We start from the raw sequence: 25,637 nt of genomic DNA, 5'->3' as shown, positions 1-25,637 counted from the left end.
CAAGGTTCTCTTCCGGCTCCCAGGATCTCTCCTTAGGACCAAACCCTCTCCAATCCACCAAATAGAAAGTCCTTCCTCCTACCCTCTTGCAGTCCAGGATCTCCCTCACCTCGAACACATCAGAAGAACCGATGGGAGCAGTTGTGGAACAGGAAGTCTTGCTGTAGCAGTTCAGGACCACTGGTTTCAGGAGGGACACATTAAAGGAGTTGGGGATTCTGAGGGTAGGAGGAAGCCACAGTTTATAGGAGACAGGGTTAATATGTTGCAGAATCTCAAAAGGACCGAGGAACCTGGGAGCAAACTTGTATGAAGGCCCCTTCAAACGAATGTTCTGTTAAGACTGCCAGACTTTGGTACCTGGAAGATACTGCGGCGGCACCCTTCTTCTTGTTTCCACTTTTCGCTTCATGCGATTGACAGCCAGCAAAATAGAGGACCGGGTGTGTTGCCAGATTTGCAGGAAGTCCCCAAATGCAGAGTTAGCAGCGGGTATCTGAGAAGTAGTAGACACTGGAAGAGGGACTCTAGGATGTTGACCGTATACAATGTAAAACGGACTGGAAGTGGTGAACTCGCTTGTGTGATTGTTGTACGAGAACTCGTCCCATGGAAGAAGCTGTATCCAGTTATCATGCTGTAAGGAGATGAAGTGACGGAGATAATTCTCCATGATCTGGTTGATCCTCTCAACTTGCCCATTGGACTGGGGGTGATAGACTGAGGAAAAGTCCAATCTCACATTCAGGAGTTTACAGAGAGCCCTCCAGAACTTCGAGGTAAACTGAACCCCCCAATCGGACACAACGTGAAGGGGCAAGCCATGCAAGCGGACGATGTGCTGAATGAAGAGACTCGCCAGTCGGGGAGCAGAAGGTAGGCCGGTCAGTGGGATAAAATGTGCCATCTTCGAGAACCGGTCCACCACCACCCAGACGGTGTTGCATACTGCTGAGGGAGGAAGGTCAGTGACAAAGTCCATCGCAATGTGCTGCCAGGGGGCATTGGGTACAGGCAGGTTGAAGGAGGCCAGCAGGCTTGGAGTGAGTAACCTTGTTATAAGCACACACCGTGCAAGAAGAGACAAAATCCACAACCTCCTTGGGCAGCGTGGGCCACCAGAAGTGACGAGCAATCAGGTCTCGGGTTTTACGAACACCAGGGTGCCCAGCCAGTTTAGAACTGAGTCCCCATCGGAGAATTCTTCTCCTCTCTGCTAACCGAACAAAAGTCCTCCCTGGAGGGATGTCTCTAACCTGCAAAGGATTGTCAGTGATAATGCAGGACGGGTCTATGATAGTTTGAAGAGACTCCACCGTGTCATCGGTCTCAAATGACCTGGACAGGGCATCGGCCCTCACATTCTTGTCAGCGGGATGGTAGTGGAGCACAAATTGGAAACAGGTGAAGAACAGCTACCACCTGGCTTGACGGGGATTTAGTTGTTGAGCGGACTGAAGGTAGGTGAGGTTCTTGTGGTCGGTGTAGATCAGAATGGGGTGAGCTGTGCCCTCCAGCAGATGTCTCCACTCCTCCAGAGCCAATTTGATGGCCAGTAGCTCCCGATCCCCAGTAGAGTAATTGCGCTCTGCAGAAGAAAAAAGTATTTGGAGCTTTTCTGGAACAGAAGTGCACTTGCACCAACAGAAGAGGCGTCCACCTCCAAAGAAAACTGTCGGAATACGTATTTTTGAGACTAATATAATGCGGACTCTGCCTCTGGGGTCCACACCTTGGCGTTCACACCCTTCTTGGTAAGGGTGGATAATAGGAGATGTCAGTGATGAGAAATTTGAGATAAACTGGCAGCAGAAATTGGCGAATCCCAGGAAATGCTGTATAGACCTCAGACCTTGAGGACGTGTTCACTCCAGGACAGTTCTTACTTTCTCAGGATCCATCTTGAGACCTTGATCCGATATGATGTAGCCCAGGAAGGGCAGAGAACTCCTCTCAAAGACGCATGTCTCCAGCTTGGCGTATATATGATTCTCCCTTAATCGTAGTAGAACTTGACGGACATGCCTCCAATGAGTCGTCGGATCTGGGGAGAAAATCGAAATATCATCGAGATAGACAACAACACAGATATAGAGGAGATCACGGAAGATATCATTAACGAATTCCTGAAACACTGCAGGAGCCATTACACAGTCCGAAGGTCATTACTAGGTATTCCTAGTGCCCGTCACGGATGTTAAATGCCGTCTTCCATTCGTCACCCCGGCGAATCCGGATTAGGTCATAAGCAACAAAATTACAAACGTGCAACACACCATGGCTTGTGTGAGAAAGGTCTAGCTTAGAAAAAATTTTGGCTCCTCGTATGCGATAAAACAGCTCGGATATAAGTGGCAACGGGTATTTGTTCTTGACCGTGATCTGGTTGAGACCACGGTAGTCAATGCAGGGGCGAAGGGATCTGTCTTTCTTTTTAACGAAGAAGAACCCAGCCCTGACCGGGGAGGAAGACTTTCTTATGAAACCCCTCTCCAAATTCTCCTTGATATAGGCTGACATGGATAGAGACTCTGGCAAGGAGAGAGGATATACTCGACCTTGGAGGAAAGAGGCATTAGGAACCAGTTCAATGGGGCAGTCATAAGTCCAATGTAGAGGCAGCGTCTCAGCCTCCCTTTTGCTGAAAACATCTGCAAACTGAGCAAACTGGGGGGGGGGGCAGTCCCGCCAATGACTGAGGTAGAGGAGGCTGGACAGAATGGATCTGCAAAAGACAATGACCAAGGCCTTTGGAGCCCCATTGGAGAACCTCTCCGGAATTCCAGTCCAGGACTGGGGCATGTAGTCAAAGCCAAGGCAGGCCCAGCAGAACAGGATTGATGGCCTTGGGCAAAACAAGGAAATAAATCAGTTCAGAATGAAGGACTCCAACGTGGAGCTTCAACGGCTTGGTTTTAGAAACGATTGGATTAGGCAGAGGCAGTCCATTCACTGAGGCAACAGCCAAAGATGTCTCCAGGGGAACTGTGGGCAACTGAAGATGATCCACTAGCTCCTTTTGGATGAAGTTTGCAGCAGACCCAGAGTCAAGATAGGCAGAAACCCGGTGCGTCCTCTCGCCGGATTCTAGGGTCACAGGAATAGTCAGCTTGGAACAGAATGCTTTATTAGGTACCGTTCCACCTAGGGTTGGCTCTCTAACCAATCCTAGGCAATGGGGTCTCTCTGGCCTCTGGGGACACAGACACACAATATGGCCTCCGAGGCCGCAATACAGACAAAATCCAGAAGTGTGTCTGCGTTGTTTCTCCTGGATAGACAATTTGACATGGTTCATCTGCATTGGATCCTCTGGTGGGGTGACTGAGGAGGATTGCTGGAAACTAGAATCCAGCTTAGGAAGTTCTCTCTCCCGGAGAACCTCTTTGGAACACTCCCGGATCCTCATGTCAACCCGGGTGGCAAATAGGATAAGATCGTCCAGGGTAGATGGCAGATCGCGAGCGGCCAGCGCGTCCTTAATCCCCAAAGACAGTCCCTGCCAGAATGTGGCCACCAAAGCCTCGTTGTTCCAGGTTAACTCAGCAGCCAGGATACGGAACTGAATGGCATACTCGCCCACGGAGAGGTCTTGCTGGTGTAGGATCAGCAGGGATGCAGCAGCCGAAGAAACTCTCCCAGGTTCCTCAAAGATCAAGCGGAAGGTCCGTAAGAAGCACTGCAAGTCACAGGTCTCTGGTCCCTGATGTTCCCACAGAGGATTAGCCCATGCCAGGGCTTTGCCAGTAAGGAGAGAGATGATGAAGCCGATCCTGATGTCATCCAAAGAGAAGGACCTGGTATGTAGTCTGAAGTGGATCTGGCACTGATTCAAAAATCCCCTACAGGTCCTCGGGTCTCCGTTATAGTGTGGAGGTAGTGGCAAGAAGCACAGGGGGTCAGTACTGGTACAGACAGGAAGTGTAGCAGGAGGAACAGCAGGAATGGGTGCGGTGATGACTGTGGTTGGAGCAAACAGCCGATGGGCTATGGCGTTCACTGACAGGAGGAGTTGGTCTTGCCGTGACTGGAGGTCTTGCATCTCGGCCAGCACGGCTTGTGTCATCAAGGTCTCCGGTTGAACAGCGGGGTCCATGGCCTGAGCGTACTGTCACGGTTGTGGGTAAGTGGACCCACTAGGCCGCACCACCGTAGCAGGGAGGCAGCTGGCCAAACAACAGGGAACCCCAGAAATACAAAGTCCCGCACAATGGTACCTGGATAGTTTAGACAGTGGCCGCAGCTCTGGCACAGATGGAGGTGAGTGCAGCAGGTAACGCCAGACGTGGAAGATGACAGCAGGTGCCGCAGGTTGCGCCAGACGTGGCAAATCTCTCAGGTCGTGGCAGATGGCACAGGACATGGCGGATGACACAGGTGCCGCAGGTTGCGCCAGACGTGGCGAATCCCCCTGGACGTGGCAGATGACGCAGGACGTGTCGGATGACACAGGTGCCGCAGGTTGCGCCAGATGTGGCGAATCCCTCTGGACGTGGCAGATGACACAGGATGTGGCAGAGGACACAGGTGCAGTAGACACAACTCCAACCAGTAGACACAGGAACAAGAATACAGCATGGGATACAGGTACGGGTAGCAGGGCATGGGTAACAACTGGAAGGGAAACACTAAGGGACCGCAAGACAGACAGACAGACAGACTTGGGGTATACTAACAATGCTCAGGCAAGGATCAGACGGGCTGGGGCCTTCTTATAGTCCAGGAAATCATGTGTGTTGATGATGATGATTTCCTACATGTGCTCGCGCTGGCCCTTTAAGAGCAGGCACGAGCGTGCGCGCGCACCCTACGGGACACAGCGGACCGGAGCGGAAGTGAGTGCTGGCGTCTCCTGGAAGGAGATGGGGACCAGCACTCACAGATCCATGGCTGCGGGTGTCAGGACCAGACGGCCCGCGTCCATGGACGCTACAGGCTGGCAGACAGGAGAAGAATTCTCCGCTGGGGACACAGCTCTAAACTGGCTGGACACGCTGGTGTTCGTAAGACCAGAGACCTGAATACTCATCATTTCTGGTGGCCCACACTGCCCAAAGATGTTGTGGACTTTGTCTCTTCCTGCACGGTGTGTGCTTCTAACAAGGCTGCTTACTTCAATGCCCCCTGGCAGCACATTGTGACGGACTTTGTCACAGACCTTTCTCCCTCAGCAGGATGCAACACCTGTCTTCTTTCTGCTCCTCGCCTGGCAAATCTGTTTATCCAGCACATCTTCCATTTACATGGCTTGCCCCTTCACATCGTATCTTATCAGGGGGTTCAGTTCACCTCAAATTCTGGAGAGCCCTGTGCAGACTCCTGGATGTGAAATTGGACTTTTCCTCAGCTTATCACCCCCAGTCCAATGGTCAAGTAGAGAGGATTAACCAGATCATGGAGAATTATCTCCGCCACTTCATCTCCATGCAGCATGACTTTCTATTTCTTGGACTGGAGAGGGTTGGGTCCTGAGGAGAGATCCTGGGAGCCAGAGGAGAACCTCAATGCCCCTACCCTCATTAAAAAATTCCGCTCTCACTCTGGACCCAAGAAGAGAAGGCGTAAGTGGGTGGTAGTGTTACGGCCGCGGTAACGGATCGCGACCTCCACTTACCTTTCTCCCGCAGATCCTCTGCCGTGACATACGCTCTGAGGAAGTCACGTGAGTGACATCCCACGCCGGAAATCCATGGTCTGGTCTGGAGACACTTGAGACACATGCTCTGCATGTAATTCGGACGTAGCCGGAATACCGGTCTATTCACTGGGTAATGATTATACACACCTTCCAGAAATTTAAAGACAACGACTGGGGTAACCTGTGGGATTGCTAACTTTGTTACATCTTATATATACCTTGCTCGGATTCGACTTTGGAGTGCGGACAACACCATACTTATGGTGGAGGTACTTTCTACTTTGACAATTGTATGTCTAAAAGCATTCATGGCACTCGCACTTGATCCGGATGTCTATAAAAGTCTATCACTGTACAGATGCCTGATATTATTACCTTCTGGGAGACTCTAACAAATAAACAGTGGAAGTGTGATCGCTGTGCCTTTACTGATTCCCGACTTTGAGAAAACCTCCCTGAGCTGTGGTGTTCATTTGCAGGAGGGACAATATATTCGACTTTATTGACAGAATTTGTCTCAAAAGAATCTCTTGTTGGTTGTCACGCATATACCCAACGATAAGTATAACTTCACACTTATTACACGGCTTGACAACAAGGCTCCACTTGCTTACATAATCATTTATGTTTATGTGTAGCAGTTACCCTGTGATCATTAATACAGTTGTTACTCTACTTATCGTTCCATGGTATTATATTTAGCCCCCACCTTTTCAGTGGTATTATTGAACTGAGATGTCTACTACGCCATGATTCTCAAATAACTTGTAATTAACTATATCTCTTATTATGTTGAATATATTTATGCATTAAGCATAATATATTTATGCATTAAGTATATGCTCTGTTTGAGTAAGAATTCCTCTCAACTTTGTGAATCATGTTACCATTACCTGACCGTTCTTGTGATGTTTATGTTTGTTTGTCAGTTTATGCAGGATTGTAATTGCTACCTTTTAATTATACTCTAATAAATTTCTTATTTTTATAGTGGATTAGAGCCGAGTGCCTTATATATACCAGGATTTATTCCCATCCCCCCCCCCTCTTTTTTGTTTATTGATGATGTGACTGAAGACAGAAGCAGCCGGATGAATTTTGAAGTCTTCAGGGATATAATTTCTGCTCAAATCCAACCAAATGCAGCAAGGTTGATTGATCACAGTACAGAGGGACAGGGGCCCAAAACATACTGCGAAAGCAACCCATATCAATGACCTGTTACATTCAGTTATAGTGCAGAAGGAAACTAATTTGGTGCAAGATAGTGCTGGTGTGAGTAGTATCTGTTCGTAACAGAGGAAGTGGCCAAATTGACTATAAACTCTTAGGCCCCATGCACACGTCAGTATTTTCCGTCCGTAATTACGGACCCATTAATTTCTATGGGCTACGGACATTTTTCCATAATTTTTAAGGATGAGTGTTCATGCCTTAAAAATTATAGAACATGTCCTTTTTTTGTCCGTAATTACGGCACGGACTCCCCGTAGAAACCTATAGGCACCTTTGTAATTACGGATGGCTACGGCTGTGCACCCATAGCCATCTGTAATTACGGAAGCGTTGCTAAGTGACGCCAGGTTTTCAGACGTTGCATATCATTTGTGGTTTTCTTCTTTTTGCGGATCCGTAAATACGAATGCATTACGGATGCACTACGGACTGTATTTACGAACACCGTTCCATATATGCGGAAGATTTACGGATGACTATAAATGACTACGGATCTGTGTTTACGGACATTATTTACGGATGGATGAAATTTAGGGTTGTGTGCATGGGGCCTTAGGCTACATTCACACGACACGTGTGACGGCCCTAATCAGAACAATGAAGTTCTATGAGTGTATTCACATGGCCTTTTTTTAACAGCCCACGAATACCAGCCGTCAAAAAATAGGACATATGTTTTCACGGCCAGACGGCTCCCATGAAAGTCAATTGATCTGTTTTTACCGATCATGTTTTTACTGATCTTGGCCGAGGACTCCCCGCCCATAGTGCTACTTTGAGCACTGAGCCCGGGGAAGCCCCTGACAGTACTGTCCATGTATGGACAGTGAAGTCAGGGCTTTCAACTATGGAGTTCCCTGCCAGAACATCGCATGGTCTCTGGCTGGGGACTCCTGTCTTGGGAAAGCCCTTGACATCACTGTCCATATATGGACAGCGGAGTCAGGGGCTGCCTCTGACTCCCCCCAGTAAATAGCAACTCCCCCTGTACATAGCGCCACTGTAGCTCCATGTAGGAGCGGAATCCCCAGCGGACAGACCCCGCTCTGGGCGGGCATTCCGCTCCTGCAGAAACCCCCGGTGTCACTATCCATATATGGACAGTGACGTCAGAGGCTGCTCCTGAAGAGGAATCCTTGGTCAGGGCGCTGCCGAAGCTCCGGCAGGGGATACCGCTCTTAGAGAGGCAGTTACAGTGGCGCTATCTACAAGGGGGTGATGATATCTACAGGGGAGGATGCAATCTACAGTGGGGGTGGTGCTATCTACATGGGCACTGTGGCACTATGTGGGCACTGGCACTTTATATGTGGGCACTATGTCACTTTATATGTGTGTGCACTGTGGTTGTATGTGGGCACTTTGGCACTATCTATAGTGGGCACTGTAGCACTATGTGGGCACTGGCACTTTATATGTGGGCACTATAGCACTTTATATGTGGGCACTGTGGTACTATGTGGGCACTGGCCCTATGTGGATATTATCTACAGTGGGCACTGTGGCCCTATCTACAGGGACATTGCGGTACTATCTACATGGGAACTGTGTTTTTTTCAGGGGGTTGGGACAAAAAAAGCCTGGTAAATTAAATCCATAATTTTTTCTAAAGGCCATGAAAAATGCATTGCAAACGGATGACAAACGGCCATTAAATGGACAGATGGAATGGAAATGGGTGAAAATTTGGAGACACACTAATGCAAAATGGCCATGACAGTTGATCAGTTTTTAATGGCTATTTTTTTTCACTGTTGTGTGAATGTAGACGACTGCAGGCTGCTGCTATAATATTTTCACATGAAAATTAGGTCTTATCCAGAAGAACGAAAACTGTCTCCCTATTTCCACCCATAGGTAGTTACCCTGTAAATCAATGTCTGATACAAAGTCTCAGAGATGTAACTTTTATATCCTGGGCCCATATGCAAAATCTGTAACACAACTACACATGTCCAGGTCCGGACTGGCCATCTGGCAGTTCTGGCAAATGCCAGACGGGCCGCTGAGCAGTGGGCCGCCTGCTGGCCGTCCAAACGATCAGTGTCGGCTCAGGTGGCAGGGTACAGCATTTGTAAGGGGGCGGCCGGCACAGCAGCTAAGAACGGCCGTCCGACTGTAATAGCAGCCGCGGTCTGTGCTGCTATTACTAAATCTCCCGGTGTAAAATCTCCCCCTCCAGCCCCCTTCCCTGCTCTTTACACAACCTCTCCTCATCCTTCTGCTGCTGGCGTTACCAGTAGGGACGTGAGGGAGGGAGGGGGAGGGGAGGGGAGACTGTCGGCGGGCTCTGTATCGGGCTGTGAACTGAAGTGCTGGAGTGAAGAATCCCCCCCATCAACTGCTGAACTCCCTTCACAATTATCCTACATAAAAGTAAGTGCATGTGTGTTTACAATGTGTACTTTATATGTGTTTAATGTGTGCATGTAATGTGCATATTGGTGTGTCTGTGATGTGTACATGGGTATATATATAGTGTGTGTGATGTGTATATATAGTGTATGTGATGTGTACATGTGTGTGTGTATATATAGTGTATGTGATGTGTACATGTGTGTATATATAGTGTATGTGATGTGTACATATGTGTATATATAGTGAGTGTATATAGTGTGTTTGATGTGTACGTGTGTGTGTGTGTGTGTGTGTGTGTGTGTGTGTGTGTGTGTGTGCGTGCGTGTGTGTATATATATATATATATATATATATATATATTTATACATATATAAGTGGAGAGCGCTATAGCCGTTGTATTTATTTCACTTGTAGTTTAAATACTGCAGATTTTACCAATGGATTTCGTTGTGGTAAGGGCTCGTCCACATGCTCCTGAATTGCTGCGTTTTATCCGGCCGGAAAAAAATGCAGTAGAATACAATAGCAGCATAGTGGGGGACATTTAACAAATCTCATCCACACGCTGCATAAAATTCCCGAGCCGAAATTAACCTGCAGTGCGTAATTTACAGACCGCAGAATATCTATTCCCGATACGGAAAGTGTGCAGAATTGTTGCATTCTTCTTAGGAGACATCTCCATCTCCCAACATTGAAAAAACGCAGCAATTTACGCATAATTTTCTGTCGCAAACACCGCAGGAAATGGTGCGTTTTAGCCACAGCGGAAAGCCTTTCACTTTCAAATGGAATTGCTGCAGAAATTTTCTGCAGCAATTCCATTGTGTGTGGACAAGCCCTAAATCCGCAGCATAAAATGGAGCGGATTTTGCTATTCTCAATGTTGGGGGATGGTGACATCACCTCTGAAAAACGCAGCAATTCAGTCCACTTTCCGCAGCAGGAATTGACATGCTGCAGTACGAAAAATAGGCACCGCAGGTAAACTTCTTATCAGAAATTTTACGCAGCATGTGGATAGGATTTGATAAGTCTCATCCACTTTGCTGCTACTGTATTCTGCGTATTTTACATCCGCAACACCGGATGGAAAATACGCAGCAATTCTGTTACGTGTGGACAAGCCCTAATGCAGTAGCAGCAGAGTGGGTGAGATTTGAACAAATCTCACCAACATGATGAGCGGTAAAAAAAGCTCCGAAATTTACCTGCGGTCCGTTTTTTTAAGCATGTCAATCGTATTTGCATAAACGCTGCTTAATTGTTTCAGGTTTTCCCCATTTAATTCAATGGTGAGGTAAAACCCGCAATAAATAGAAGATGTTGTGTTTTTTTGCGACGGAAATGCAGCGATTCCGATGCAAAAAATCGCAACTCGGGAAAAATTTTAATCTTATACTTACCCAGAATTCATTTTGTTTTGTCCGGGCCGGCCTCCTGGAATGACGTTTCATCCATGTGACTGCTGCAGCCAATCGCAGGCTGCAGCGGTCACATGGGATGAAACATCATCCCAGGGCTGCAGGATGTAGGAGAGAAGCGTCGTCATGATAAGTATCCATTTTTTCTGCTCAGTTTTCCGCAGCGGCCATTCCTGGCAGAAAAACTGCACCACAATTTGCTGCAGGTTTTCAGCCGGAATTCCCAGGGCGGATACGCTGTATGCTTTTACACAACGTATCCATCCTGTGGGATCATACCCGTACAGTATATACATATAGTAGATGCTGTCATACAACGATACAGCTGCAAACCACGTCAACGTGCTGCATTCCCACGAGTCAGAGCAGTTTTCAAATGATTGTTAATGTCCATGCAGTTTTTTGCAAATCATAACAATCATTTGAAAACCGCACCGACTTTTGGTAAAACTGCATGTGCCTCGTGTTGTACTGGACGATGGTTGTTAGTAAAGATCTGATTGTTTGCATTAAAGGCTGTGTACCCCTTTGAAGTGGATTATATATATATATATATATATATATATATATATATATATATATATACAGGGTGGGCCATTTATATGGATACACCTAAATAAAATGGAAATGGTTGGTGATATTAACTTCCTGTTTGTGGCACATTAGTATATGGGAGGGGGGAAACTTTTCAAGCTGGGTGTTGACAATGGCGGCCATTTTGAAGTCGGACATTTTGTATCCAACTTTAGTTTTTCCAATGGGAAGAGGGTCATGTGACACATCAAACTTATCGAGAATTTCACAAGAAAAACAATGGTGTGCTTGGTTTTAACGTTACTTTATTCTTTCATGAGTTATTTACAAGTTTCTGACCACTTATAAAATGTGTTCAAAGTGCTGCCCATTGTGTTGGATTGTCAATGCAACCCCCTTTTCCCACTCTTCACACACTGATAGCAACACCGCAGAAGAAATGCTAGCACAGGCTTCCAGTATCCATAGTTTCAGTTGCTGCACATCTCGTATCTTCACAGCATAGACAATTGCCTTTAGATGACCCCAAAGATAAAAGTCTAAGGGGGTCAGATCGGGAGACCTAGGGGGCCATTCAACTGGCCCACGACGACCAATCCTCTTTCCAGGAAACTGTTCATCTAGGAATGCTTGGACCTGACACCCATAATGTGGTGGTGCACCATCTTGCTGGAAAAACTCAGGGAACGTGCCAGCTTCAGTGCATAAAGAGGGAAACACATCATTATGTAGCAATTTAAGATATCCCGTGGCCTTGAGGTTTCCATTGATGAAGAAATCTAAAGGGTTTTACACTTTTTCGGAAAGACAGGACAAATAGGAAAGGCGGTGGTGTATTTCTGTATGTGAGAAGTGATATGAAGGCGAGTCGGAAAGAGACAATAGTGGGTGAAGACTGTGAGGTGGTTGAAACCTTGTGGGTGGAACTAGAAAGGGAGGTAATCACTGAAAAAATTACTTTTGGTGTAATCTATAGACCCCCCAATATAACTGAGGCGATGGAAGGTCAGCTATATAAACAGATGGAGCGGGCTGCACAGGCGGTTATTGTAGTAATAATGGGAGATTTTAATTACCGGGATATTAATTGGTGTCATGGTTCGGCTTCAACTGCAAAGGGGAGACATTTCCTCAACCTGTTGCAAGAACATTTTATGGGCCAGTTTGTGGAAGACCCGACTAGAGGTGAAGCTCTGTTGGATCTGGTCATTTCTAATAATGCAGATCTTGTTGGGTCAATGTTTGTGAAAACCTTGGTAACAGTGATCACAATATAGTTACATTTTACCTATACTGTAAAAAACAAACACAGGCTGGGACGGCAAAAACACTTAATTTTAAGAAAGCCAATTCAAGATATAGACTGGGAAAAACTAATGTTAAATAATGGGACAAATGATAGATGGGAGATTTTCAAATCTACTTTGGGTAATTATAGTGTAAAATGTATTCCTATAGGTAACAAGTATAAACGACTAAAATGAAATCCCACATGGCTTACATCTTCTGTAAAAAGGGCAATAACTGACAAAAAAAAAGGCATTTAGAAAATACAAATCTGAGGGTACAGCTGTAGCTTTTTTAAATTATAAAGAGCGTAATAAAATCTGTAAAAATGGAATAAAATTAGCAAAAATACAAAATGAAAGGCAGGTAGCCAAGGATAATAAAACAAATCCCAAAAAATTCTTCAAGTATATAAATGCAAAAAAGCCAAAGGTCTGAACATGTAGGACCCCTAGAGTTGGTCACAGGGGATCAAGAGAAGGCAGAGTTACTAAATGGGTTCTTACGCTCTGTATATACAACAGAAGAAGGAGCAGCTGATGTAGCTGGTGCCAGTGCTGTTAATATATCAGTTGATATACTGAATTGGATGAATGTAGATATGGTACAAGCTAAATAAAATAAAATAAATGTGCACAAGGCCCTGGGACCAGATGGGTTACATCCTAGAATTCTTAAAGAGCTTAGTTCAGTTATTTCTGTCCCCCTTTTCATAATATTCAGAGATTCTCTAGTGACTGGTATAGTGCCAAGGGACTGGTGCAGAGCAAATGTGGTGCCTATTTTCAAAAAGGGCTCTATGTCTTCCCCGGGTAATTATAGACCAGTAAGCTTAACATCCATCGTGGGGAAAATGTTTGAGAGGCTATTGAGGGACTATATACAGGATTATGTGACAAAAAATAGTATTATAAGTGACAGCTAGCACGGTTTTACTAAGGACAGAAGTTGTCAAACTAACCTGATCTGTTTTTATGAAGAGGTGAACAGAAGCCTAGGCAGAGGGGCCGCTGCGGATATAATGTTTTTGGACTTTGCAAAGGCATTTGACACTGTCCCTCATAATGGGTAAATTAAGGACTATAGGTTTAGAAAATATAGTTTGTAATTGGATTGAGAATTGGCTCAAGGACTGTATCCAGAGAGTTGTGGTGAATGATTCCTACTCTGAATGGTCCCCGGTTATAAGTGGTGTACCACTATTATTCAACTTATTTATTAATTATATAGAGGATGGGATTAATAGCACTATTTTTATTTTTGCAGATGACACCAAGCTATGTAATATAGTTCAGTCTATGGAAGATGTTCGTGAATTGCAAGTGGATTTAAACAAACTAAGTATTTGGGCATCCAGTTGGCAAATTAAGTTTAATGTAGATAAATGAAAAGTTATGCATCTGGGTACCAACAACCTGCATACATCATATGTCCTAGGGGGAGCTACACTGGGGGATTCACTTGTTGAGAAGGATCTGGGTGTACTTTTAAATCATAAACTAAATAACAGCATGCAGTGTCAATCAGCTGCTTCAAAGGCCAGCAGGATATTGTTGTGTATTAAAAGAGGCATGGACTCGTGGGACAGGGAGGTAATATTGCCACTTTACAAAGCATTAGTAAGGCCTCATCTAGAATATGCAGTTCAGTTCTGGGCTACAGTTCATAGAAAGGATGCCCTGGAGTTGGAAAAAATACAAAGAAGAGCAACGAAGCTAATAAGGGGCATGGAGAATCTAAGTTATGAGGAAAGATTAAAAGAATTAAACCTATTTAGCCTAGAAAAAAAGACGACTAAGGGGGACATGATTAATTTATATAAATATATTAATGGCACATACAAAAAATATGGTGAAATCCTGTTCCATGTAAAAACCCTCAAAAAAACAAGGGGGCACTCCCTCCGTCTGGAGAAAAAAAGGTTCAACCTGCAGAGGCGACAAGCCTTCTTTACTGTGAGAACTGTGAATCTATGGAATAGTCTACCGCAGGAGCTGGTCACAGCAGGGACAGTAGATGGCTTTAAAAAAGGGTTAGATAATTCCCTAGAACAAAAAAATATTAGCTCCTATGTGTAGAAATTTTCCCTTCCCTTTTCCCGTCCCTTGGTTGAACTTGATGGACATGTGTCTTTTTTCAGCCGTACTAACTATGTAACTATATGTAACTATATGCTAATTACTACATAAAGGGTCATGGGTCAGTGCCGCTATCCTGTAGAGTCACACAGTCCTAACTGCAAACTCACCTTTCCATGCTTGGTTGACATCCCCCTTGGCTGTTATACATCACTACCAGTCTCCTCCAACTTTCTTGGATGCACCATTGCCTTGTACTCCATGAACATGCACCATTCAGTGAGTTGTACTCTGCACCGCGCATGCCAGGGGAATACAAGGCAAAGGAGAAGGCTGGTAGTAATTTAGAACAGTCAGGGGGATGCCAATCAAGATCTGGGGGGCGCCATTTCAATTTACGCCTCAGGCAGCAGAAAAGCTAGAAATGGCCCTGGGGCGGCGGCACCACTGAAACCAGCTGCCGCCACCCCCTCATGCACTATTTGTACCTGCCTTACAATGACGCTGATTGGCAGGGCAGAAAGACTTGCTCCGCCAATCAGTGCCTTTCAATGATGCTAGCGGCACGATGACGTCATCGCACCACTTCTGTTGTTGAAAGGCGCTGATTGATGGGGCAATTCATTCTGCCCTGCCAATCAGCGCCGTCATTCAGCCCCAGCAGACCTGCTCAGAAAAGAGCAGGCTTGCATTGACATAGGATGACGTGGGATCGGGATCGAGTATGTAAAGTCGTTTTTTTATTGTTCTTTTTTTTTAACACTTGATTGGCATTATCTACGGGGGGGAGAACTATATGTGGGGCATTATATACAGGGGAGCTATATGTGGGCCACAATGTACAGGAGAGGCTATATGTGAGGCACTATCTACAGGGGGCCATATGTAGGACACCATATACAGGGGGCTATATGTGGGGCACCATCTACAGGGGGGGGGGGTATATGTGGGGCACTATATACAAAAAATCCTCTAGAATATCGAGCATGTTCATTATTCTCGTGGAAAAACAGTGGATTCGTTGGAGTTGGGGCTATCAAGAACTATTCCTCTCATTTACACCTGTTTTAATAAATCTCCCCATGTCTTGTATAGATGAAAGGTGGTCCCATGTACTCCAGCCCGACACTGGTGGCTGCGGATGGCCTGCGGTGGGCCTGTGTGCTTAAAAATGCCAGGGCTGATTTTAAGTCCCAGTCTGGCCCTGCACTTGTCCACCAACTATCACACATAATTTATATTACTGGTATCCTCATGTTGGTCAAAATGACCTATAAGTGCCTGAGTACGACCGCAACCTCTGCACCTTATATAGTTATGCTCCTGCACAGTCCAATTACTATTAGGATTGCATTTACTTTTGCCAATTAGATTGTATGTTCCTTTGATCAATTATTTTGCACAAAGAAATACTAAGTTGCATATGAAATTAAGTATGCTATGCATATAATGACCGTAAGATTGTATGTGGAAAAAATATCTCAGTCTCTCAGAGCCTCCACTGTTTCTACTAGGGCTCATTTAGGGGTGACCCTGTAATTACTTTCTTAGTCCTGCAATATATAATAATCCTTCTAGAAAAAATAGCATGGAAGCAGCACTCAAATAAAGGAGATTTATTCACCAAATATCAATCACCACAACGTTTCACCCTCTCTATGAGGGCATATTCAAGCGGTCCTATAATTATACTTCTACATTTAACTAATGACTTCAGCAATTAAATCCTGCCCATTACTTCCAGGGACGTGAATGTGTAAGAGAGAGAAAGATCAGTACAAATGTAACGGGGCATGCAAGTACGAACGAGAAGGCAAACCACGTGAACATTGAAGAGGCTGAGGATCCCCACCAATCTAATACTGATGTCTATCAGAAGGATAGGCCATCAATTTTAAAAACCCGGATAACCCCTTTAAAGGGAACCTGTCAGTAGTTTTGCGTTCCCAAAACTGCTGACAGCACTACATACAGGGTGGGGAGTGCAGCGTAACAATATCTGTGTTGTCTGAGCCTCTGCGGCACTTGTGATCGCGGTGCCTGGGACATCAAAATGTAGATGTCTTGACCATGTAACTTGCACGACCAACAACGCTGCACTCCCCACCCTATATATAGTGCTGTCAGCATGTTTTGAGGGCTCAAAACTACTGACAGGTTCCCTTTAAAGGGGTTGTCCTGGTTTTTAAAATATCTGCTAATATAACAATACATAAGGGCACTCGACCAAGTACGGTGTAATTGGCTCAGTAAACTATTGACATAGAGCACTAGATGTTACTGCTTAGAATTATTTGTTCTGTTTTGATTCTATTGATAGAAATAAAGGTACATGACATGTATTAACTTTCTAAATTTTGCCCTTATTCCCCTCGGACTACAGATATTTGGCTATCCGTTACCCACTTAAATCACGTGACCTTCGTACAGCAAGAAATGCCCTGGCAGCCATTGCAGTTATATGGGCTCTTTCTATTCTGTTTGCAGGCCCTTACCTAAGCTACTATCACATCATCCTCTACAATCAAGTGCCCATATGTATTCCTAACTGGGAAGATCGTAGGAGAAAGATCATGGACGTATCAACATTTGTCTTTGGGTACCTTCTACCAGTACTTATTCTTGGCTTGTCCTATGCTAGAACCATCTGTTTTCTTTGGACTTCAGTGGATCCCGTGAAGACTGTATCTGAATCTCGAAAAGCTAAACACAAAGTGACCAAAATGATAGTCATAGTAGCTGTGCTTTTTTGCATCTGTTGGCTGCCTCATCATTTGGTAATCCTGTGCTTCTGGTTTGGACACTTTCCCTTCAACAGGGCAACATATGCCTTCCGCCTTGTGTCCCATTGTATGTCTTATGCTAACTCATGTCTCAATCCTATTGTTTATGCTCTTATCTCCAAGCACTTTCGGAAAAGGTTCAAGCAAGTTTTCACATGTATGCTTACTCAGAAGCGGGCACGCAACAAAGTGCACGCAGCCCAGGCTGCAAACACAGTAGCTGGCTTTTATGCTGGACATACAGAGGTCACCCAAGTTCGAGAGGAACCTGCTCGTGGTGAAAGAGCAGCAAGAGAAGAAGGTATTGAGATTGGCAGCCCAGACGAATCATCCAGTCGCAGGATGGTTGGAGGAAGTTGGGGTACACGGTTGCCCAAGACGGTTGGTTTTACAACACAGGCAACATGAAAAAGGAGTATGCAACAGTTGCACCCAATGGTAATATCAAAAGCAGCATCAATGAACAATGCTATGGTAGAAGGGGATCCCAGATCTCCAGTATTAAGCTCAGTTAGGCAAATTGCAACTTCATAATATACCTCAGGCAACATGAATTAGATAGGATGATCTTTGAATGAAGGAATTACCATGCCTGCAAATAGATGGTGCCATGCTGCTCAACAAATGGCCTTAGTAATAGATGGAAATTCTATTTGAATGAAACAGTTACAGTAACCTTCCATAAGCTTTACATTGTACTGTCTGCACTATGACTGTTTCATTCATAAGATGAAGGCTAGATTAGTCCTGCACTATATAATGCTGCTAATTTTATCCAATAGCTACTAGTATTTTAAATACGATTTCTATTCTTACAAAACCTGGGAACTACATCTTCTGACAGTGGTATCAGATCCATTTATAAATGATGTTCACTAAGAGCTGTTCTACCTTAATGCTCCATTGAAGTGAGAGTTAATAATATGCTAGATGTGTTTTATGCATTGTGCACACGATGGCTTCCACTGTCTTAAAACATGACATTTAACAAGCAGAGGAAGAAGAATACATTACTGTCCTGTCTCCATAACTACAATTGAATCATTCAACTGTAGCCTCCAATCACACTGTCAGTATTGACAATACTGTCTATAATATGGGTGCTGGAATTACAATTAGTTGTACTACTTTTTATTATCACTAATGAGGTCAAAAGCCTGATTTCCAAAAATAGAACTGTATACTGTAGGTAAGGTATATTTTCACACTGATACCATTTAAAGTCTTCTTGTATGTTAAATTAAATGTATTTTCTCAATTAAAATGCAACCATAACAGATCAAAAATGAAATTTGACCATTGCCTTCTTTACAGATGTTTTACCTTTGACTTACAATAAGGGTGTCTTCACATAGGTTTTTTTAAGCGTATTTTGGAGCATAAAACGCAAGTTTTATGCTACAAAATACACTTGAAATATGCCTACAAACAGTTTAACATTGATTTCAATGTCAAATACACTGTGTTGCTCATAAGAAGCATGTTTTTACGCTCCTGAATTCAAAGAAACGCCTCGTATAAATATGCCTAAAAAAAAAGTGACATGTCACTTCTTAAGGGTGTTTTTGAGGCTGATTTTCCATTTACAATACAAAGTACGCTTCAAAATACGCTCGCAAAACCAAAAACGTTTTGAAAATTAGCTCCAAAAATGGCTGGATTTAGAGGCTGTTTTCTCTTGAAATCAGCCTCGTATTTTTCTGTTTCCAACATATGCCGTGTGAACACAGCCTGAAGCTAAACTATGCCATAGTTACATATAATACATAGTTATTAAGATTAAAAAAAGATAAATATCCTTCATGTTCAACCTTTCTCAGACCTAGCTGTTTTATCTAGAGGAAGACAAAACAGAAATCCCATGGCCAACAGTAGCCAATTTTGGCTGATGGCAGTTGAACAATTCCCTATATACTGTACAGTATCATTCATTGCTTAATTATTTATAACCTCTATGCCATTTATCATTATTTAAGCATTTAGTCCTTATTTGCATGCTATTATAGTATGTGACATTACTGCCTCTTGTTAGGGCATTCCATAGTTACTCTAACTGTAAAGATCCCTTTCCTATATCGATGTCTGAATCATCTTTTTTCCAGCCATAAATAATTTTTGGGTTCTTTGTACAGTTCTTAGAATGGATAAAACATGTGCCTGGTCCTTGTACTGACCACACATGTTAATAAGATTTTCAGCGTCTCCTTTCCAAGTTGAACAAGCCCAATTTTTCATACTCTCATTGTAGGAGAGACTTCCCATTTCATTTATAAATCTTGTAACCCGCTTTTGAACCCCCTCCAGCTCTCCTATATCCTTTTTACAACGAGGAGCCCAAAACGGAATCCTATTTAATGAAATATTGAGCTTCCCTTCAGCTTTTGTATGTATCTACAAAAGCAAACTACAAAATGCCAGCAGAGCTCTTGAAGGTCATATTTTTGGATGTTGAAAGCTATGCTTGCTTAGAAGTTGTATGATACCTCAGGAATATGTTTATATAGACTAAATGCGATTAGAACTAACTGGAATGGCGTTATTCCCATGTCATTTTATATTTTGCAATATTATTAGGTACTTCTATGCAGATTTGGTGAATGCAGCTTAAGTAATTATTAGGTAAAATCTGTCACAGATTTCAATGTTCCCTATGGGAGCTGTCATAGTCTATCCACACTGACCACAGTTACACAGTAACATTAGCTTCCATTATAATATTGCATGCAGATTGTTCTATTTCCATCTCCACTAAATGCCTATATTCTGTACATTTGATCAAACTTGCTCTTCCTATCCAGAGAACACCTTGCTGTTATATTGCAGAATAAATTGAAATGAAATGATCGTGTCTATCTCATGAAATATTCAGCATAAGAAGCATAATCTTTTTTCCTGTAGTATGTCACATATGGCCAACAATACAATACGTTTATTACTGAATGGAAGGGATTGTTGGTGATGAACTGATATAAATTTATTATGGAAAAAGTATTATATAAAGAAATACCCAATCACAACTGCCAAGTGTAGCTGTATGCTCATGCCAACATTTTGTTTCGCTTATAACCATCCTGCAAAGCTTATGTTTTTCTCTATGACTATTTCCCACAGTTATATTCATAGCATTTAATTTAATGGTCCTTATTTTACCAATTTTTTTAAGTGACATATGCCCAATATAGTATTATAGATTGATAGGTATTACCCTCATACAATTTTATATATAATATGTTGGAGCAATGAGATTCACACTAGGTGTACACCACCGATTTATGATATATGTATAGTAACAGGAAAGGGAAAGAGGAAAGTAGTGTGATCAAATAATATTGAAAATAATAAATTCTTTATTAGTAAATAGTTAAAATAACAATGTTAGCTGAAAATTTGTAGTGCCAATGACCCCTCACTTGACACTATAGACAAATAAATGTCTTAATTATTCTTACTCCATTGGGGAAATATGCGAGTAATGGGACAAGTAGCCTAAATCTTAGATGTATATTGATATATTGATTAGCCCACAGTTGTATATGCTAAAGCAAAGTGTTGTGGAAATTACACTGCTAGAGCATTAACTTGAGTTGGTTGTAGTGGTACACAATTCTCTATAATGCTGTGCTGAAGGTTCCTTCATCGGGCTGTAATGTTAGCCCAGCGATGGAGGAACCTAGTAAAGTGACAGTCACTGCGTGTCTGTCAAGTTGCACATAGACCAGATCAGCATACAATGTACAATGCTGAGCACGGTCAAATGAGAGAGAGTACACGGCAAAAGCCGGGATAAGCTGTCTGGGTGCTTGTTAGCACGTCCAGTGCAGCTAAACACGGTCCCTATTTGTGGGCTATTGCAGCTCACTGAGCACAGAATGTGTGTGCAGCCTAGATGGAGAGACTGCTAAATCAACAGTCTCTACGTAGCGGCTCAATGGTCACACGGCTCAAAATCAAAAGTGCCGTTTGTGAATAATGAACCAGTGTAATCTACAGAGCAGAACCGAGATCAGCTGTCTGGGTGCTGTCAGCACGTCCAGTACAGCGTAGCACGGACTCTCACTATAGGCTGCTACGGCTCACTGGGCACACACTGTGTGCTGCATCGAGGAGAGACTTTCAGGATGACAGTCTCTGCATTCCTGTGGAGCTTCTAGTTGATCACTACGGCATACAGGGAGTAGTGCCGTTCGTGATCAGAATGGGAGTTTACAGTGTTGAGCCCGGATCAGCTGTCTGGGTGCTAACAGCACATCCAGTACAGCTCAGCACGGTCCCCCACTGCAGGCTGCTGCGGTTCCCTAGGCACACACTGTGTGTACAGTGTCAACAAGAGACTGTTGAAATAACAGTCTCTGCGGTTTTTGAAGCTGCTCGTTGATCATTACGGCACACAATAGACAGTGCCGTTCGTGACCAACGACCAGGGAGTTGAAGCCTGTATGCCGGGATCAGCTGTCTGGGTGCTAATCAGCACGTCCAGAGCAGCCCGGTCCCTTCATAATTGACTGAGCGCACGTACTATGTGCAGCTTCAGTGATAGAGGCATAGAGGAGTCCCTGTCTCTTAGCAGATATTCTGCCACAGTTGTTAGTTGGAGACTAGTGTCTCAAATAACGGAGTTAGTGTTAGAGCATGAAACATTGTTGATAGTGAAACACCCGACGCGCGTTTCGCCGGAACTTCCGGCTTCTTCCAGGGGTGACCCCTGGAAGAAGCCGGAAGTTCCGGCGAAACGCCCGTCGGGTGTTTCACTATCAACAATGTTTCATGCTCTAACACTAACTCCGGCGAAGTTCCGGCGAAACGCGCGTCGGGTGTTTCACTATCAACAATGTTTCATGCTCTAACACTAACTCCGTTATTTGAGACACTAGTCTCCAACTAACAACTGTGGCAGAATATCTGCTAAGAGACAGGGACTCCTCTATGCCTCTATCACTGAAGCTGCACATAGTACGTGCGCTCAGTCAATTATAGCAGCTCAAACGAAGGGACCGGGCTGCTCTGGACGTGCTGATTAGCACCCAGACAGCTGATCCCGGCATACAGGCTTCAACTCCCTGGTCGTTGGTCACGAACGGCACTGTCTATTGTGTGCCGTAATGATCAACGAGCAGCTTCAAAGACCGCAGAGACTGTTATTTCAACAGTCTCTTGTTGACACTGTACACACAGTGTGTGCCTAGGGAACCGCAGCAGCCTGCAGTGGGGGACCGTGCTGAGCTGTACTGGATGTGCTGTTAGCACCCAGACAGCTGATCCGGGCTCAACACTGTAAACTCCCATTCTGATCACGAACGGCACTACTCCCTGTATGCCGTAGTGATCAACTAGAAGCTCCACAGGAATGCAGAGACTGTCATCCTGAAAGTCTCTCCTCGATGCAGCACACAGTGTGTGCCAAGTGAGCCGTAGCAGCCTACAGTGAGAGTCCGTGCTACGCTGTACTGGACGTGCTGACAGCACCCAGACAGCTGATCTCGGTTCTGCTCTGTAGATTACACTGGTTCATTATTCACAAACGGCACTTTTGATTTTGAGCCGCGTGACCATTGAGCCGCTACGTAGAGACTGTTGATTTAGCAGTCTCTCCATCTAGGCTGCACACACATTCTGTGCTCAGTGAGCTGCAATAGCCCACAAATAGGGACCGTGTTTAGCTGCACTGGACGTGCTAACAAGCACCCAGACAGCTTATCCCGGCTTTTGCGTGTACTCTCTCTCATTTGACCGTGCTCAGCATTGTACATTGTATGCTGATCTGGTCTATGTGCAACTTGACAGACACGCAGTGACTGTCACTTTACTAGGTTCCTCCATCGCTGGGCTAACATTACAGCCCGATGAAGGAACCTTCAGCACAGCATTATAGAGAATTGTGTACCACTACAACCAACTCAAGTTAATGCTCTAGCAGTGTAATTTCCACAACACTTTGCTTTAGCATATACAACTGTGGGCTAATCAATATATCAATATACATCTAAGATTTAGGCTACTTGTCCCATTACTCGCATATTTCCCCAACGGAGTAAGAATAATTAAGACATTTATTTGTCTATAGTGTCAAGTGAGGGGTCATTGGCACTACAAATTTTCAGCTAACATTGTTATTTTAACTATTTACTAATAAAGAATTTATTATTTTCAATATTATTTGATCACACTACTTTCCTCTTTCCCTTTCCTGTTACTATACATATGCCCAATATGCAATATTGATTTTAATGTCCAGTAATCACATTATTTTCAAATCTATATTAAAACATATATTGGACTCATAATTTAACAAAAATTTAATTGCAATACAAGAGGTAAAGCATAGTCCTTCAATAAAATACAGTATATTTATCCTCCAGGCTGAAGCATGCTGTGTTCTCAGTGTACTGTGAGCACAAGCTGTGGAAAAAGAATATGAAAACAGGATCAAAAGAATATCAAAATGATTTTTTTTTTATAACAATTAGACATTTATTAGACATATACACATGCAGTTTTACTGCATATTTGACATATTCTGGACTGAAAAATCCATTATAAACATAAAAGCTTTCCTTGAGTTGCCCAAAGGCCATTTATTTACTAAGGTGCTAATAGAAAATTTAGTACTGGATTATAGTTCTCTAGAAATCAAAAGCTTTTCCTTTCTTTTTATTGTATTACCTTTTGTCTCCTTAGGTCAAAATAAAAAAAAATCATTGTATAGATGTGAACATAATGTGAATCTGTAGCTACAACCTATTACTCTAGACATTCTTGGGTCCCATAGTGAACTGCTGATTGCCAGAGATTTGCCACGTGAAGTCTTTGCAATTTTGCAAAAAAACAAAACAAAAACGCAACAAAAACACAATTTGAATGCTTCGTGTGAACAGACCCTTAAGGAAGTCAGGCTTCTATTGAAAAAAAATTGTTGTATTTATGAAACACTCGCTTAAAGTGAAGATAAAAAACTTTTATGTATGTGTTCCTTTAAACAATAAAGGACAATAAAATAAATTTCAATATATTATATTTACCTTACTGAAAGCATTAGCCTGCTATGCTGTAGTATTCTTCCCTGCTCCCCTGCTGCTGTTACTGCTGAGGTCAGGGGCATCGCTAGCACCGGGCCTTCGGGGCCCAAGCTCTGGATCCCTGGCGCCTGCCACATTCGGGTCGCAATATATATCTGTATAAGATTACTGCCTGCTGGGGCCCTGTATCAAAGCCTAACATGTGGCAAGCTTAGATACAGGGCCCATCAAACAGGATTACACATGCTGTGATCCTGTCTGCTGGTCCCTGTATCTAAGCCTACCACATGATATTCTTAGATACATGGCCCATGTCTGATCCTGTCTGATGGGCCCTGTATCTAAGCCTACCACATAGTAGGCTAAGATACAGGGCCCCACCAGACAGTAATCTTATACAGTATAAGATTATTGTCTGCTGGGGCACTGTATCTAAGCCTACCTTGTGGTAGGCTTAGATACATCGTCTGACAGTATCACACATGGGCCCTGTATGTAAGCCTGCCACATGTGTTACTAATGGGTTTTATTTGTGTTTGTGATTTTTTTACAGATACGGTCGTTGGACTACGTCGGATTCGAGGACTATTTCGATGACGGCTTTTTTTTATTTTCAATAAAATGGTTAATGAGGTTATGCGGGAGTTTTTACTTCAATAAAATATTTTATCTATGGCTCTGTATTTTCTTTTAAACTTTATTACTACCGCCTTAGTATTGGCCGCTGTCTAATTGACAGCATCCATTACTAAGGCGGGGCTTAGTGTTAGCCGGTGAAGAGGCTAACACTAACCCCCATTATTACCCTGATACCCACCGCCACCAGGGGTACCAGGAAGTGCTGGGTATGATCCAGTACCCGACCATCTGTAGTGATGGTCGGGGCACTGGGGCGGCCACAGGCTGGTATTATTAGGCTGGGAAAGGCCAAAAACTGTGACCCTTCCCACTTTAGTAATGCTAGCCTGCTGCTGCTGTGTTGTATTTGGCTGGTTATGAAAATTGGGGCGACCCAAGGTCATTTTTTATTTTATTTATTTATTTTTTAAATAAATAATTGGAAAAAACCGACATGCCCCCCTTTTCTCATAACTTGCCAGATACAACACAGCAGCAGGCTAACATAACCTGGATGGGGAGGTCACTGGTTTTGGCCTGTTCCAGCCTAATAATACCAGCCTGCAGCCACCCCAGTGCTCGACTGTCACTACAAATGGTCGTGTACTGGATCGTACCTGACTCTTCCCAGCAACCTTGGTGGCGGTGGGTACCGGGGTAATAATGTG

The 25,637-nt window shown here is 43.9% G+C and overlaps 1 protein-coding gene across 1 annotated transcript in view; it reads left to right on the top strand.

Moving 5' to 3' along the window:
• GALR3 (galanin receptor 3) overlaps positions 1-18,579 on the top strand; it is a 91,689-nt gene extending 73,110 nt beyond the window's left edge. Inside the window, exon 3 of the mRNA XM_075833702.1 lies at positions 16,939-18,579. Within this exon, the coding sequence (XP_075689817.1) occupies positions 16,939-17,746 (808 nt within the window). The 3' untranslated portion in view covers positions 17,747-18,579. The remainder of the gene's footprint in view (positions 1-16,938) is intronic.
• Positions 18,580-25,637: the final 7,058 nt, after the last annotated feature.

This window comes from Rhinoderma darwinii, chromosome 7 (assembly GCF_050947455.1).
Source record: "Rhinoderma darwinii isolate aRhiDar2 chromosome 7, aRhiDar2.hap1, whole genome shotgun sequence".
In the NCBI taxonomy this organism is placed as follows: domain Eukaryota; kingdom Metazoa; phylum Chordata; class Amphibia; order Anura; family Rhinodermatidae; genus Rhinoderma; species Rhinoderma darwinii.
The sequence above is the reverse complement of the archived record's forward strand: the minus strand, read 5'-3'. Positions and strand labels throughout refer to the sequence as shown.